Below are 18544 nucleotides of genomic sequence, written 5' to 3' on the forward strand. Positions count from 1 at the left end.
CTTAAGTTGCCAATAGTTTATGAGATGTGGGTGCTACACTATGCTTCAGGTGAAGCTCTAGTATATTGCGGAGCCCATCAATGCTATGTGATCTCAATGGTGTTTGATCCAGGAGATTCTAAGGATGTTCATAAGCAGATTCAATATGGATGGATACTGATAAGTATGCATAGTAATTGTGTGCTATTTGAAACAGGGGTAGCATATTTGCACGAAAAATGCTTGATGTTGATTGATACACGAAATGTATGCTCATGTGGATATTATGATACCCCAATGTGTGGGCAATTCCTTATTATTCCATTTGATCTTGGGGGTTACTAAAGTGCAAGTTGCAGATGCGAGGATACCAGATGCCTGATGTAGCAGGTTGCATGATGAAAGGTTTTGTTTTTCTAAATTATGTTAAGCCAAAAGAGTTTTGGTTATGCATTCAATAAAATTACCTGGCTGGCTTCGAGCTGACTTCTTTGGACAATTGATGAAGTATCTTCACATCTTTTGAGTTGGTTCTGCTACCAGAACTTGAGGTAAAGGACTTGACGGCCATTCCGTGTGCAGACAGAGTAAGGCATACTTGAGCTTGACAGGGTTCCTAAAAGAGAGCTTAATGGTCAAGCCGTGTGCATCATTAACTGGCGCACTTGAGTCTGGCGGGGTTCACTAAACAAGTTATCCATGATTGAATGCTTTGAAGATACGACAGATACAGTTCATAGATTTTTGATGGGCAGCTACATAATGATTAAGGTAGAATATTGACATAGGGTATAAGCCTTATTTCATTTTTCGTAAGTATACCAGTTACGTGAGTCTGATGATGGTAAGGATCTTAAGGTACCTAAAGTAGATGCAGATTCAAATGCAGTTGGCACAGACCGGAGGCTGTAAACGTTCAGAGGGGGTGGATGTCGTGCAGCTCCGCTGCCATGGAGAGAAAAAGAGCAAAGAAATGCAAGATAAGCTTCTTTAAAGCCTACACCTTTAGTGAGCAGTGATCAAGGCTTGTTAACAGGCCAAGTTTAATGATTAATGTATGCCAGATGCGGCTTTAAAGGGCCAATTGATACCTTAATGATGCCAAAAATGGACTATACTTGAAGTGAGCACAGATAGAATATTATGATCCATAACTGTAGTGCTTGAAGATCTCTATCGGCCTGTCTTTACAGCTCGTCAATTGGAGCTACAATGAAGAAGTTATGACAGTTTGAAGTTTAAGTCGATTGCAGATCCGTACCGGATTGGGCAACTACAGTTGAGGGGACATAATTAAAATGGATGCATGGGCTTGAAGTGCTCACTTTGTGGAGAGCGTTGGTCTTTTCAGATCAGCGATCGGAGTTTCGGTTGCCGAGATATTAGCCGTTAAACCTTCACCGGGGGTCGGCTCCGTACCAGCTCGGTCCGCTTGATTGGAGTGCCATCTGGGATTTTTACATCCTCAGCAGGGTTTGTATGCGCTCTATGCAGTTTGAGAAGTCTAAAGGAATTAAAGGCTCGCCAAACCGAGTCCTGGTTCATGGGATAATATGGATTGAGGCCGGTGTCAGCTACCGGCACTGTGTTGAGCTGGATAATCGGCATTATCTGAGAAGCTAATACAAACAATTCCTGCAAGTGCAATCACCTATACTAGCATCTTGAAGGCTGTGTCGTGGAAAATGGCAGCAAAACTCATGATGATAATATCATTCAAGGGCTCTGAAGTTGAAAGTTGTACGAGACAATGCTTTGGTAGATATGTATGCTAAAAGTGGTGCCATTACGAAAGCACTTGATGAGCTCATAGTCCTAAATGTCATCTCATGGAGCGTACTCATCCTGGGATAGGCCTAGCTCGAAGGGGCCCACTCGAGGAAGGTGTTGTGCTTGGCAATGCTCGGCCGATATGTGTACAAAATGTGGTGCCCACCATGAAGTTGCCCGCCCAAGCCAATGAAATGGCCACTAGGAGGGACCTCCCATGATCACAAAAGGGCCAATGTCTACCCAAGACAATCAAATGGCCACCCAAGACAATTCAGGGCCGCCCACCTTGTAAACTAAAGGGGCTTAAGTGTGTAAGCAAGGAAAAAAAAGAGAAGGCCATGGCGTTCAAAAAGCGGGACGAGCGCAGTCAGGAGAAAACCAGCTCGCGCCGGATCTGACGAGCATCGGATGAGCATAGCCAAGGAACAAAAGTTGCTCAGCACGGCGGCATGACGCTGTTCGGCAGTGCTGTCGACGAATTTCATGCTGATCACCGTCCGGGCTTGCCACATCATCAAAGAGATTCATGCGCCACATCAGTAACGGCGCCGTGAACTGATGGGCTTAGGCAAATATGGCGAGGGCTATCAACGAAGGGCAGGAGGGGAGGATATAACGGGAAGAAGAAAAGCGAAGGAAGGAAGGGAGGACGAAAGGAAAATCTCACTATCCTCTCTCTCGTCCTCGGTTAACGGGATTACGAGCTTGTTTCGCTTGTGGAGCAAGGAAGCTAGATTGAGAAGGAGTTTGGTCAAGGCGAGAGGAAGCTTGAGAGTTTACAAGCAAGGAGGGAAAGCTTGGTCAAGGCAAGAGGAAGCTTGATACGAAGTAAGAAGAGAAGCTCGAGTCATTGCTAAGGGAGGCAAGGAAGCTACCTTGAGAAGGAGGGTGTCAAGGCAGTTAAGCAAGGTCGAGAAGAAGGATCTTGAAGCTTGGGAACCAAGGAGCCGAAACAAACAAGAAGGCTCAGGGGAGACCAATAAGAAGGGTTGTGAGGATTACGGGAAGCAAGAACGAAGTGTCTCTCGTCCTCGACCTCGACTTAGATTAATAACGGAAAGGAAATTCGACAAGAGCAGATGTCGGAGCTCAACAAGCATTCAGGAAGTCTAGGGTTAAGTAGGAAGATAAGGGAGCAGTAAGGCAAGAAGGAGAGAGGGTAACCTCGCTCTACCATAATTGGGATTTGCAAGGGCATCAAGCAGGAAATTTTACCAGATTGTATGTCCTGATCAGCTTCAAATGGCTCTAATGACAGGCATAAGTGAAAAATTTATAGGCGTGATCTAATTTGAGAGCATTAAACTCTCCCAACACCATCAATGTCGTTAACGACAAACATTTGTAATCAAATTTCACTTTGGCTAATCATTAGCAGCTTAAAACATTTCGGTTGTCAAATTTTAAGCATTAAGGTGTTTTCAAACTCTTTTGCTTTGTGTTTGGCATCTAGTCCCTCGCACCTCCCACAACCAGAGGCGCGGCGCCTGCCCGGCTCACGTTTCGAACACATATCCCCCGACAGCATATGTGTGTATCTGAGAGAGAGAGAGAGAGAGAGAGAGAGAGAGAGAGAGAGAGAGAGAGAGAGAGAGAGAGAGAGAGAGAGAGAGAGAGAGAGAGAGTGCGAGGGATATAGGAGAGAGAGCACTCCCGTCCAAACCTCCATGGCAGCTATGTTAGTTCCTTTTTAGAGCTTCTGCTCTGCATGCGACGAGATTGGCCTTGCGACTATGCTTTTTGGATTTTTATTTCTCAATTTCCTACCACACAAGTGGTGTCATCGGTGTCTTCTCTTCTTACGCCTTGCTCAGCTACACGATGGACGTTAGGAGTGGAGGAGTTTCTTCCTACACACTCACAACATATTTTCCATTGGAATGCATAAGCTCAAGGTTTTGAAATATAGAAATATTTTGGGAATTATTTAGTTTGCAAGGAAAAATGAGACCAGTTATGTTACCTTTTCAAGAAAATAGACACTTGCTTAGAAGTGGAAGCAACATAGGCAAGTGTCTATGAGTTACCACAATAGAAAGATTAAGCCCTGCTGGTATAGAAAGCCCTAAAAGAAAAAACTTATGTAATGAAGAGCGAGTTTAGACTCTGTTGGGATCTGAGGTGTCTTTTGAAGAACTTGGAATTGTTTACAAACTAAGGACTATGAGCTCAATATTTAAGTGAAAAACCAAGTTTGGTGCCTACCCGTAGGTACTATCTCAAGAAAGGGGAAGATAACTCAGATATAATAGTAAGTTCGTGTATGCATAAAAGAGAAATGAGTAAAAGGGATTGGGGATTAGGTACGGTAGGGAGTTAACCAAAAAGATACCTCATACGGCACTATGTCAATGTGAAAGAATAAGAAGGATGTCGCTATCGGTTTTGACAATATGTAAGGGGTCCATGTGAGGCATGGTGATATATTCAAGTTAATAGTGAGGCCAATTCATTTTGATGCATAAATAAGAGGAAAAACATATGATAAAGTCGGTTTGCGGTAGTTTAATTTATAATCCAAATGGACTAAATTGTAGCAAAGCATGAATGTGCATGTCCATACAGCCATAAAGATTGAGTCAATTTGTCATAAAATCTAATATCTAACCAACCCAAATAATTTTCTCATATTAAACTGATCATTTAATGTGGGAGATAAAATGGGAACAAGGGTTAGAATATAGACATGTGCTTATGGATCTGTCTCAACATGGGGCCAAGGTTAAAGGGGTCCAAATGAGAGATGGTATGTTAAAGAGCAATGCTACCTAATGGAGCTTAAAGACCTTAGGGTTAGCTTTATTAAATACCTTCAAAAGCTAGTATTAAAAACTCGTTTGACTTTAAGCAAGCTAGGACTGACCTTGAGGTGGGAACCCTACCCAAGCATTAGGTGCTTGTTGGCTTGCTAACTAAAGTACTTAAAATGTTTGTGGAAACCTTTCCCAAAGCTTGAGGTTATTTTTATACTTAAAACAACTAAGGTTCTTGAAGTGTTCAACTCAAACCAAATTCTTGAAGTATTCAATTCAAACCAAATGACTTAAGAAACATAAAAGACGCATGTTTTGCTATGGAATGCAAATCTAACCAAGAGCCATGCTTCAATGCTTAAGCTTGCCATCTTCTTCATCTTCATTACTATGCTATTGTTCTATGTTAAGCAAGAAGAGTGATGATAAGTGAGGAACTATTTATTTCTCCTATGAATGATTCGTCTTCCTCTTCCCTACCCTCATTCCCCGCTAGCTCTCTCCACTTTCGAAGGTGTTTGAGGCCTTGGGATAGTTAATGCTTTTTGGAAAGTTTATGCTATGCTTGTGATGCATGAAGCTCTCCATCTTCATTGCATCACCTAGGTCACAAGGAACACAAAGATTGTATTGTATCAAGTCTATCTTGATGGGAGAATCCATAATACAAACGCATTTTGGAGGGGGGACCGACTCCAAGTAAATCCGGTCCTCAACTATTGTCATATTCTCTAATACTCTCTCTCTCTCTCTCTTGAAAAAGTATTGTTTATGCCAAGTTAATGAAGTACTATGTTTATGCTTGCTACCATCAATTAAGTTCACCCTCTTTGTTCTCAAAGTAACCTCATAAGAATTCTCACTCTAATTCTCTTAATTCCGTTGTTCTCAAAGTTCATAGGCCATTCCCATTAAATTGGTATTAGAGGATTTGGTTTCTCTTTTCTTGTTTAAGAAGAGAGGTTCTTATTTATGGTTGATTTTTCTAATTATATCAGGGTAAGTGAGACTGGGATCTATTATCGGTTTTGTTGAGACCATTATGTGGGATATGGTGCACACCTCGAGAGCTTTGGTCTTAATAATGGGGTCTTTTTAGACTTGCCTACAGCTTTACCATTATTGAGCCATAACAAGTCTGAGTAGGAGCTATCCTGCGGCAATTATGCTATTAGACCCATCCCACTACTGTCTATAATTAACCAATTCAAGCCAAGGGTGTAGATACTTAAGTGCTTATTTTCAAAGGCTAAGGCAAGTAGCAACTAAGGTTTTGAATTTCCAAAGAATACACTAAGTAAATACATAAGTATAATTAGCATGATTGACAATAACCAAGAGAGTAGAATAAACATTGATAGCTTTGATTTTTCACATGAAGGTGCTAATGATTATGGCCCCATGTTTATTAGTTATCTTGTTACTAGGTTGCATCAAGCTATGGGCAACCCTACTTTGCAAGCCGAAGTTACTCAACAATTTTGTGCTTATGGGATTTCCCTTCCTCTCCAAGAGGAGAGAGGCTTAGGAGTCCTCTTGATGATACCCGCAAAAGAAAACTCTCTCCCATATGAGAGGAGGAATCCAAAGAACAAGAAAGTAATGAATCCCTAAGTTCCCCTGAAAATGTGGCTCCACGAAGACGACGGTCTAGACGACTGCCAACTCCTCCCAGATGGTCAATACCAGTCCTTCTTCTCGTCACTCCAAAAGGGAAGAGAGGAAACAAAGGAAGAAAAGGTCAAAAAAGAGGTCACCTTATTCTTCTTCTTGTTCACCTTCCTCCTCTCCCAACAAAAGCTGTGGCTATTCTCTTAGAGAATACAAGAGGGGAGGACATCATAAATCATACCTTGCATGGCAAAGATCACAAAATCTCAAGAAGTTCAAAGAGGGAGGAAAGAGTATCTATTTTGTCACCTATGATGGCACCTTTGGTGCCACAGACAAAGTATTGGCCTTCATCCAGCAATTTGATGTGGCCTTTGGAGACAAAGGCTTCACGGAGTCCTACAAGCTACACCATGTAGCTATGCACTTCCAAAAAACGGCTCATCAATGGTGGACTAGCCTTTGTGGCAATGGTGAAGCCCCAAAGACATCAAAAAATTTACGAGTTTCCATCATGAAGCAGTTCCTTGCAAGCGATGCAACGAACAGAGTACTTACCAAATGGCATAGTTTGAAGCTTCTCTCACGTCAGTCTATTCACAAATATGTGGACAAGTTTTTGGATTTACATCTCAAGGCTACTATCTTCCAAAAGATAGAATTCACCAAGAAAAAGCAACAATTTTGTATAGGATTACCTGAAGAAATGGCCAAGTTTGTCAACTCCCAACGACCAGGTTCTATCACCGAAGTAATCCACCACACCATGGTTGCTTCTCGCATAAATTTCCAACAAGAGACTAGATGGAATGTCAAGCCCATGGAAATCAAAGACAAAAGTGATGCAAAGGAGAAAACCAATGCCCAAAATTCTTCCCAAGGCAATTCCAATAACAGTAACAACAACAATCGGTCCAAGGAGAAGGGAATTTACAAAGGTAAAAACAAACTCTCTCATGAAGAGCTTGAATCTTTTCGCAAGAACCATAAGTGTTTTAAGTGTGGGGAGCAAGGACATTGTTGTCATTCTTGCCCCAAGAAAAATACTCGCAATGAGACTCCTAGGGCTTCCACCACATCGAAGCTCCAAAAGAGGATGCTCATTGCAAAGGATCATCTCTCTCCTATGCTTGGGGAAAGGTAAGGGAGCATGATGCCTTCATCTGACCCTGGCTCTACTCACAACTTCATATCAACGGAGTTGGCCACCAAGCTGGGCATTCAAGCTTTTGAGATGGGAGATATTGTAACGGCCCTCTCAGCTTTCAAGGGACAGTAAGCCTCCGTTACTCCCTTGATTGGGAAGTTGAGGCTTCATGTCCAAAGCTATGTCGACAAAGAAGACTTTTTCATCTTTCCTCTCCAACATGAGGATGCTATTGTAGGGGCTCCATGGTTTGATTGCATTGCTTCCAACCTGAAGTTTCCTGAAGGAGAATCTACTTCACCTACAAGGGGAAGAACATGTACATAGATGCTGATGAGTCTAGTCATACTATACCACTTGTAAACTCACCAGGTTTTGATAAGTCAATGAAAATCTTTATTTCACATACATGATTTTTGTAAAAGAATCTACTAATGACACTAATGATTTATCAAGTGAAAATGGTAGGAATCAAGAAGAGTTAGATTTGTCTACTTTTCTGAATGGATTCCAAGATATTTTCATCAATGATATCCCTATGGACTTACCTCCAAAACGAGGGGATGATGACCATCTAATTGAGCTCCTACCACGAATCTCACCGCCTAACAAGCCTCCTTATCGAGTTTCCCAAGCTCAATAAGAGGAGATCATGAGGCAAGTACAAGAACTGGTAGACAAAGGGATGGTGAGGCCTAGCTCCTTTCCCTTTTGTTCTCCAGTCCTTTTAGTGCAAAATAAAGATGGTACATACCGTATGTGTGTGGATTATTGAGCACTAAACCATATCACTATCAAAAACAAACTTCGCGTGCCTCGGGTGAAAGGTCTGTTTGATAAGCTACAAGGATCTACCTACTTCAGTAGGATTGACCTTAAAAGTGTCTATCATCAAGTAAGGATAGTGGATGAAGATATCCTAAAGATTGCGTTTCGTACAAAGTTTGGTCTTTATGAATATCTAGTCATGCCTTTTGGCATGACCAATGCACCAGCCACATTCAATTGTTTGATGTAGAAAATATTTAGACCCTATCGTAAGTTCACTGGAGTGTTCTTTGATGATATCATCATCTACTCCAAGTCCTTGTAGGAACACAAGCAACATCTCCATGCGATTTTTCAAGCATTGAGGAAGAACAAGCTTTTTCTCAACCAAAAGAAAAGAAAATTTTTCATTCAAGAGATTCAATACTTAGGTCATATTATTTCTCAAGATGGTATCCATATGGATCCATCAAAGTTAGAGGTAATAAAAGCATGGCCTAATCCAAGGAATCTACATGAGCTAAGAAGCTTTATTGGTATGTGTGCATACTATAGACGCTTCATAGAAAAAATTTCTCAAAGATCAGGACCATTACATGACTTAACAAAGAAGACGTTAAGTGTTCATGGACTGCTAAGGAGAAAAATGCTTTTGACAAGCTCATGCTTGTGGTGATTTCCTTGGAGCATTCTTGCTTCAAGAAGAAAATGCCATAGCATATGAGAGCCGAAGGCTCAATACGAATGAACGGGTCTTGGGCATTCATGAGAAAGAGCTTTTAGTTGTTCTACATGCCCTAGACACATGGAAGCACTATTTATTGGGGACTCCATTCATTTTACAAATATGCTCTTTCCCTATGATATGATGGCGAGGCCGTTACCTGAGCACTCTTCCAGCCGATCTTACTTTGGTAAGAATGTAACTGTGTCGTTGCCTCTGTTCCGTAACAATGAACAACAAAAATAGACAATCAAAGGAAAAAGTGCAGTGGTCACCCCATTTGCCATCCACCAAAGTCTCAAGTACTTCATGACGCAAACCAAGATTTCCAACAAACAAATGAGGTGGGAAAATTTTCTTTCCCAATTTTATTTTCATATTGCTCATGTTGCTGGTAAGCACAATCAAGTGGCCGATGCACTTTCACAACAACCAAAAGTCAATGCAGTGTCTATAGCAACTCACAATGATCTATCTTCTATGATAGATGAGTATGCTACTGACCCTGATTTAAAATATGTAATGTCAACCCTTGCTTTGAGGAAGAAAGAGTTTTTGCAAAGTTTATGCTATGCTTGTGATTCATGAAGCTTTCCATCTTCATTGCATCACCTAGGTCACAAGGAACACAAAGATTGTATTGTATCAAGTCTCTATTGATGGAAGAATCCATAATACAAACGCCTTTTGAAGGGGGGACCGGCTCCAAGTGAATCCAGTCCTCAACTATTGTCATGTTCTCTAATACTCTCTCTCTTGCAAAAATATTGTTTATGCCAAGTTAATCAAGTACTATGTTTATGCTGCTACCATCAATTAAGTTCACCGTCTTTGTTCTCAAAGTAATCTCACAAAAATGCTCACTCTAATTCTCTTAATTATGCTATTCTCAAAGTTCATAGGCCATTTTCATTACACAATCCATCAACTGGATAGTGGCAAAAACAAATTCACAAAGGAGAAATGGTGGCAAGCTGAAAAAATATGTGTTTGTTGCTTATCAAAGCTACTATATTTAGATCAAGATATACATAGTGTGAGGAAGGTTTAGAATATTCTTGGCATTACAATAACATGCATGAATCAGATAAGCTGGTGGGAATCTGGGATATAGATGTTTCATGAAGGATCATAGATTGTGACTTATTGCATGCCTAAAAAAGAGTAGAATGTTAAACTCTACCATTGAGATGTGAATCATATAAAACACTATGCTATTCATAAAAAAAATTTAAAATAAAACTGGAATGAATTAAAGGGAAGGAGCTATTCATAGATATTGATAATATAGTAAGAGCATGCAACCCTCTAAAAATACCCTTTTCTCTTGTACATATTCTTTCTTTACTATTAAACAACATAGTTGACAAGTTTCATAGTTTTTCTTATAAAAATACGGAGACATGTTTTTCTTTTTTTGGCATAACACATTGCATTTAACTTATTGAAACCGTGTAAAGGGAGAGCATAGTAAAATAGCATGCATTAGCCCATTGGCATTGACATGATACACACCATCAAAAGCTTACTTGGATACCAAAACATGGCCCCTTTATCATAAATGTGGTGCCCGCCCATGCCAAACAAGGTGCTCACATTGAAGCAATCACTGCAATACTTTTGGGGTGTGTGTGTGTGTGTGTGTGTGTGTGTGTGTGTGTGTGTGTGTGTGTGAGTGAGAGAGAGAGAGAGAGAGATTTGTTATCCTCTCTCTCAAAGAGATTTAAACTAATGCTCATAATTTGTTATTTCTATTATCTCTCTCAAAGAGATTTAAACTAACGTTCATAATTTGTTATTTGTTATTCTTTCTCTCATAGAGATTTGAACTCTCATAATCTGTTATTTGCTATTCTCTCTCTCTCTCTCTCTCTCTCTCTCTCTCTCTCTCTCTCTCTCACACACACACACACACACACACACACACACACACACACACACAAACACACACACACACACACACACACACACACGGAATGTGGTCAACATACAAAACACTCCTTGTCTGGCCCAACCTCATTGTACACACTACATAAGCAACATTACATAGAGCAACACCTTTTAAGGTGGTGGTCAGGCGAGGCATATTTATCACTAGTTGATAATTGTGCCTACTATGCTTTATTTTGAGAAATTCAATGATTACTGAGCCTACTCTATGGTCACACAAAAAGACTGAGCCCAAACTTAACATACACTACTCCTACCTGGCGGTTGAGCTCCAACCACGAGCCAATAGTTGGCCTTGGATACGCTTTACGACAAAATGTCTGCTCTGCATGTGCTACAGCTACCATGCCGTCTCTCTCTCTCTCTCTCTCTCTCTCTCTCTCTCTCTCTCTCTAAGAGGTTCAAACAACGTCGTCACCATGCCCAAGCTTAAAAAAGGAAAAGGAAAAAGGTACATACGATAGGCGTTTGCAACTATGCTGATTTTGACATACTTACAAGAGCCTTGGCATAGTAGAACTGTGTTTCTTCACTCAGGAGGTTTAATTATCCGCCCAACTTACTTATAACTGAGCCTCATGTGACCATGCCCTAAAGTCGGCTTTCTATAGTGGTTGCTAATCCACGATGTTAGGGACACCGAGGTCATGGGCCGTGCCTTTGCTTTTAGAACCACAAAGCCCTTGGAAAACCCATGGTTTTGCGACTCTTCTTTTAAAATTTTATAGTCGCAACAACGCGAGGGTCACATACTAGTATGCAATTATGCAAGACTTTTTGTAACTGTGCGCGACTTTGGCATAGTTGCATCAGTAAGGGCATAGTCATACGAGGCTTAGTTGTCAGTAAGCCTCGACAAGTTTTGACAAATTTAAGTATAGAGGCTCAGAGCGTCGCGGATAGAAGCAAGTACGGAGAGGGAGAGCAAGACGCAAAAAAAGAAAGCGAACCGGCATGGAACCGACATAGTATGAAAAAAGCATAGTAACACTATTGTGACGATGGAAAAGTGCTTTGTTGTCGGATGATGAAAGTGGAAACTAAGCCTCAGGTGACCATAGCCTAACATAATATTGATAATGGATACACGCGTCTGGTAGAAAAACGATGTTGAAATATTTTTTTGATAGTATGACTTTCCATGTTCCCAATTCCCAAACAACGTAATAGGTGAGCTAGGCTACTAATAACTTACTATGGGCACGATGCAGAGCCGTGATGTGCAGGGTGCTAGCCTATCGGAGTGATGGGACCGCAGGTCGCGTTACTGCACTAGCCAAGACATGGTACATCCATGCGCATCCTCTCTCTCTCTCTCTCTCTCTCTCACACACACACACACACACACATACATGCAGAACTCCTATATATTGGATGACCTGCTCACAACATCTCTAGTCCATAACTCTCCCCTCCAGCACTACACTCTCTCTCTCTCTCTCTCTCTCTCTCTCTCACACACACACACACACACATACACCCCAATTTCCAAACCTTAAACCCCGTGAGTCCCCCCCCCCCCCCCCCCCCCCCCTTTCTTTAGTGGGCTCTTTCTTGCTCCCTCTAAACTAGCCCCGGCCACTTGGCATAAGGAGAAGGATTGAAGGACGTGGCACAAGGAAAAGGATTGGAGGGGAGAGTCAATAGGACGGGGCCACAACGCTCGTTTGAGAAAGTTCCTCAATTTGGACCCCTGCTTTGCTCACTTGAGTCTACATATATACGGGCTTTCACAGGAGAAACTTCACCCCACAATTCTCCTCTGTAACTCCTTTCAAAGACAATCTCCAAGACTACTGATCTTGCAAGTAATGCTCTACATGTCACTGGTATTACTAATATGGCTACAAATTTGACTATTAGTGATCGAAATTCGACTATTTTTGCGATTATTGCAACGAATTCGACTAATTTTGGTCAAATTAGCTCCACATAGTTGAACCCCCCCCCCCCCCCACAAACCCAAAAAAAAAACCCAGGTTAGCTTCTAAACTCAATCATACCCCATTAACTACATACTGTACTCATACCATAGTTTACTCTTGCTACCTAGTGCTTAATTCCTTTGTATCAAGTTGTTGATCAATATGGAAGCTTTGAGCGTAAAATGCCATGACTCTACACACCTCAGCAGTAGAGAACAGTGTATGAGGAGTTTTAATGGGGAGAAGGGCTTTGCTGCCTCTAGTAGCCACCATGCCCAGCTAGGCCCCAAAACCATTTTGCCCCCTCCATTTCTAACCAAGACTTACGACATGGTCGAGGACCCCCATTCGGATGCCATCATCTCTTGGAGCTCCACAAATAATAGCTTTGTGGTGTGGCAACTTGGTGTCTTCTCGCAGTGCCTCTTGCCTCGCTTCTTCAAGCACAACAACTTCGCCAGCTTTCTTCGTCAATTACACATATATGTGAGTATGCTCTCTGGTCTATTTATAATGCAGGCATGCAGAAGGTAGGTTGAACTCGTGACGTAACGGTCAGGGATGAACATACCCGAGCATTAGAAAACTGTGTCTTTCCCCACCCCCCGAGCCTGCCATCGCACCTACAGGCTACGTGGCTTCGTTTTCCTGCCACGTGCCCCGCTTTCGGCGGTCCAGCTCTCTCCTCTGACACTTGCTCGGCTGGCACGTGCACTGCGCATGCATGCCTTTTCACTCTTTAGACTTCAAAGTCTTCAATCCCTCCAACTTCCAAGGCATCTTCCTAGATTCTCAGTAAAAATCCATGGCAAAAAAACCACGACGCAAACAGCCCATCAGAGCTACTTTTTCAAATAGTGCCGTGGTGCAGTGGGTGTTTCACGATCCGTTAGCCAATCACAATAGAGGACCTTTTCGCTTTTTTCTAGTTAGCCTTTTGTTTTGTGTTTGCAGGGCTTCAGGAAAGTGCATCCGGACAGGTGGGAATTTGCAAACAAGAGCTTTTTGCGGGGCCAGAAGCATCTTCTTTGTTGCATTGTAAGGCGCCACACTCTCTCTCATAATCCTAAATATAATAAAAGCAACAATAGCCTTAGAGCTAATAACACTAGTATTAATAGCACTAACACCACTCTCACTATAACTAATAACACCCACAATCTTCTCAATACTCACAATATTGGCACTCCTCCCCCTCTTAACCCTCCCCCTACCATTAGTGACCCTCCCGCCACCCTTCCTCACCACCTCTATTCAGAGCTCCAAACCCTCGCCCACGACAAAAACTCCATCATGCTCGAAGTCCTTCGCCTCGACCATGCTAATAAAGCTACCCTCAATGATGTTCAATCCATCAGCAATCGCCTCCACGCCATGGAGCTCTTGCAACAAGAGATGGTGTCCCTCTTTGCCCAAAACCTTGCCACCATCAATCACTCACCACAGTCGCAACTTAACCATTCACCAATTGACAGAAAGAGAAGAGGATGCCCACTCTTTGAGGATTGTCACAATAGTTACAATTGCATTAGCCACATGAGAGAACCAGACAATATGTCCCAATTGCCCTCAGGTACTACAACGTCGCTCAAGCTCGAGGATTTTATGGACACTAGGTTCCTTGAAAGTGGGTACCTTGGTCATGCAAGATGATGCAAATTGTGAAGCAAAAATTGACAGAAGGCTTGACTTGACTCCTTGGCAATCAAAGGTTTTCACTCCAAGAGGGTGCATCACAACCACATTGTACACGACACATGTATCTGTTAGTATATGATCCATGACAATAAGGTGTGATTATATTGCATATCAATGCTTATGACCCATGACAACAAAGTGTAATTATGTGCATATTAATGCTTATGACCCTAGTGATGTCCAAATGATGAACTCCATGTCCTACTTAGATTTGTTGTTTGATAAAAAGGGATCATGTATCCTGCTGGTCTTTCATGACATTTCTAGGAATGCTTCACCATAAACCTATGACATTAAAATGTTTTTTTTTTTTTGCCTGTTGTGCGTTTTCTCAAGATTTTTTTATTTTATTTTTTACCCCCAAAACTCACAATATGTGAGTGTAATGTATTAAAACCAGGACTAGGAAGATATGCCTCCAACTTGGGCCGAGCCTTGAAGGACAACATATTACAATGATACAATATCAGGTCCCCAATAGAGGCACCCATTTCCCCAAGTCAGTGAGAGCCCGTCAAAACAGCGGTGGTGGCCCAAACCCATTCATTCGAGTCCTTCCTTTTACCAAAGGCAACAATCCATTCCTTGATCTCTTGTACGATCTTTGTGAAGCTAGCGATTACAAGAGCACTCTCAAACACTCCACAGTTTCTAGCCTTTCATATTTGCTTAGGGTAGAAAAATCTGACTATCTGAGTGTAGACTAGGAGAACTTAGCTTTTTCTCACTTCCCTCCTAGGAACAAATCGTTCTTAAAGAACGCTCTTCCCCAAGTCCTTTCCACCCATTTGCATATTTTCCCTGCAAGGCCAATCTCTCTCGCATGGATCTTTACTCTTGTAGGAAGGCCCCCCCATAGAACCTTCCAGGTGAAGATCTGCATCGCTAGCAGCCGTTGGAGTCCATATGTTGTTCGTTGTTGCCCTCCATCTTGACTCCAACCATTATTTCCCCCAATGCCTTTTAAGGAAGGAGAACCAATCTGGCAAGACCATGAGAGTGAGATATACATCCTTGTTTATCATTTTACAAAAGTTCGTGCCCTTTGGCCATCTACAGGCTTTCCATTCACACTTAGACTCACACACTGGCATACAAAAGTTGTCCAGACCTTCCAGAACTCTGATAGCGGGCACTCCTTGAACATGTGAGGGAGGTCTTCGCATGCCATTTTGCAGCCCGAACATCTATCAGAGCCAATCCCTCTCGCATGAATCTTTACTCCTGTAGGAAGGCCCCCCTATAGAACCTTCCAGGTGAAGATCTTCATTGTTAGAGGCCATTGAGGAGTCCATATGTTGTTCGTTGTCGCCCTCCATCTTGACTCTAGCCATTGTTTCCCCCAATGCATTTTAAGGGGGGAGAACAATCTGGCGAGACCATGAGAGTGAGATATACATCCTTTCTTTTTGTTTCAAAAGTTACTGCCCTTTGGCCATCTCCAAGCTTCCCATTCACACTTACACTCACACACTAGCATACAAAAGTTGTCTAGACCTTCCAGAACCTTGATGGCTAGTAGTCTTTCTGTCCCACTCAGACTAAATTGAGCTACCAGCTGGTCAATCTTTTTCCATATCCTGCAATTGTTGTGGGCCATATCGCTAAGTCCCTTATTGTTCATCTTTCTGGTTGTATTCTACCCAAAAGGGTTCATAAAGATGTTATGTGCTTTAAAAGGCTAAGGGGAAAAGTGGTTGATGGAGTTTTGGAAATATTTGGTTAGCTCCCCCCACTCCAGCGTCTTTGATGCTCTATTGAGCTTTCGTATTAAGTCACCCGTCGCTCCTCCAAGACTCACTTTGGACCATCGAGGGGCCATAGCTTGTCATGCACCTCAAGGTCTTTCCATTGTCCTCGAGAGAACAATTTTCCCTTTCCATTGTCCTCCATGAGAGAACAATTTTGCCTTTCCATTGTCCTCCTTGAGAGAACAGTTTTGCCTTGCTGGCCATGTCCTTACTCATAATTGCCCATGACCGGTCTTGCTCAAAAATAGCCACAAGGAATCTAGCGCACTGGGTCTCCGGGTTGAGAACTCCTAAACTTCCTTGCTCTATGTCTCACGACTGATTCCCAATGGGCCCACTACCATGGCATCGCGTCTTTAGTGTTATTTATCCATAAGAACATTTTCACAAGTCTCAAGAAATCCTTCCAATTGCACTTGGCAAGCTTGAGCGGTGGACTAGTGAAGACAATGTAGGGTAGCATAAATGAGTCGATCACTTTCACCGTGCTCGGGAAGGGGAGCAACACATACTCCCATCTTTTCATCTTGCACCTTATCCTATCTAGAACCCATTGAAATATTTTCTCAATGCCTTGTGGGGCACCTAGGTGCTGGAAAATCGTGCCTTCCGTTACTATCTCTCCGGACCACATATCTGGATCAAAAAAGTCATTTTTCAAAGATATTTCAGTCTTGATTTTTCAATCTTTCATTTTGATCGAGAGGCTATGGAAAAGTCTTGTACAATCTCCAAGGCCTTTCTAACCACCCAGGGGAACGCTTTGAGAAACAGAAGGGAGTCATCCGCAAACAGCTTTGCTAGCAAATAGTCACTATTTGGTAGGAAGAGAGCTTTGATCTACCCTCTCACATCACTATCTTCAAGCATTGTAACTAGTGGGTGGGATTTGATGGCAAAAAGCAACGGGGCAAGAGGACATCCCTACTTTATCGACCTTTTCACTTTGAATTGACCCACAGTTTTCTCATTAAACAAAATCTTAGTTTGACTTCTATCAGTGAGGGAGATTATTAACTGACATGTCTGTGGACCAAAACCCATAGCTTTTATGACGTCCTCAATGAACGACCATTTGATTCTATCATAGACTTTGTCTAGATCTAGCTGTAGTAATACACACTCTTTCTTGGTGAATGATGTGTATTCTATTCCGACCATGGCTGCCAGGACGTTGTCCTAAATTGACCTTCCTTTGTTGAATCCGTGTTGGTGAGGAGTAATCACTTTATCCAGGATGGGAGAGAGCCTAAGGGCTATTGATTTGGCCATGATTTTGTACACCACTAATATATAGTTATAGGCCATCAATTTTAATTGAGAGCAAAAAATCTACTTTGGGAATGGGTTTAATGAGGCCCCTTTTAAAGCCTGAACCAAGGACTCCATTGGCTAATACTTGGTTAGACATTCCCGTGATTGAGGGTTTTAAATCGTCCCAAAATTCTATGAAGAACTTTGTGGTCAGGTCATCCCATCCAGGAGATTTCTCTTTGCTTAATGATTTCACTGCAAAGAAGCATTCCTCCTCAGTAAAATCTTTCTCTAGGAGGTTGGCTTTTGATGATGATACCATTTTCTTGATGCTCCTTGAGATGTTGGCCTTGGATTTCTCTACTTCTAAAGAGCAAACCTTTGACTGGTCCGCTATGATCTGGCTTAAGTGATCAAGTATCAACTTAACCATTTATTCTTGATCCTTCACTTCCTTTTCCTCTCCATCTGCGAGCGAATGGGCCAAGCTTCGCCCTCTCTTGACTTTCAAGGCCACTGCCTCCGGTTGTAGGTAGGTTTCCCTAGATAAAAATCTAGCCTTCCTAATTTTTCCAGATGTTGTTCGGCCAAGTCTACTTTGGCTTCAACCCACCTTTTGTGCTCTATTTCAGAGGACATTCCTTCGTGTTTTTAAAAGATAATCCATTCCATTTCATCTTTTAACTACTTAAGGTACTCATCACAACGCTTCTTCAATCTAGGGTCTATGGTTGTGATCACTTTCTGCATGCTCTTGGTACAGGAAACCCAAGCTTCTGGATTATCCATATTGATGTCTTTACCAAGCTTTTCCATCGATTTTTTGGCCAGGCCTTTGAAAAGAGGGTCTCTAAATAGGTGTGCTCCTGAAGGTAGCAGCTTCTTAGGCCCTTTAAGGTGATGAACCACCCCTTTGGCTTCTTTGAGCTTGGTGTAGATAGGCAAGTGGTTTGAGAGAAATGTGTGGTTACTACTTTCATATCCAGCAATGCCGAAATCCAATAGGAGTGATGAGAACAGTAGCACCTATCAAGCCGAGAGTCCATCCGAGCATATTGCAAGCTGGTATATGTGAAGCCTAGAGTGTTGTTCTAGGGACCCACATTCCAAAGGTCCACCAACGCCCATTTCTCACATATGCTTAGCCTTTTTTTTTCCATAGCCAGCTAATCCCCTTCAGCAGGTAGTCTTTGAGTTGCTCCCACAATTTA

The 18544-nt window shown here is 42.1% G+C and overlaps 1 protein-coding gene across 1 annotated transcript; it reads left to right on the forward strand.

Moving 5' to 3' along the window:
• Positions 1-12853: 12853 nt before the first annotated feature.
• Positions 12854-14496, forward strand: LOC147432831 (uncharacterized). Its single transcript, XM_086491655.1, has 3 exons — positions 12854-13116; positions 13585-13668; positions 13752-14496. The coding sequence occupies exons 1-3, from the start codon at positions 12983-12985 to the stop codon at positions 14281-14283; spliced, it is 750 nt and encodes a 249-aa protein (XP_086347781.1). The 5' UTR covers positions 12854-12982; the 3' UTR covers positions 14284-14496.
• The last annotated feature ends 4048 nt before the right edge of the window (positions 14497-18544 follow it).

Source organism: Adiantum capillus-veneris, chromosome 20, assembly GCF_014529385.1.
Source record: "Adiantum capillus-veneris isolate H3 chromosome 20, ASM1452938v2, whole genome shotgun sequence".
Lineage (NCBI taxonomy): Eukaryota > Viridiplantae > Streptophyta > Polypodiopsida > Polypodiales > Pteridaceae > Adiantum > Adiantum capillus-veneris.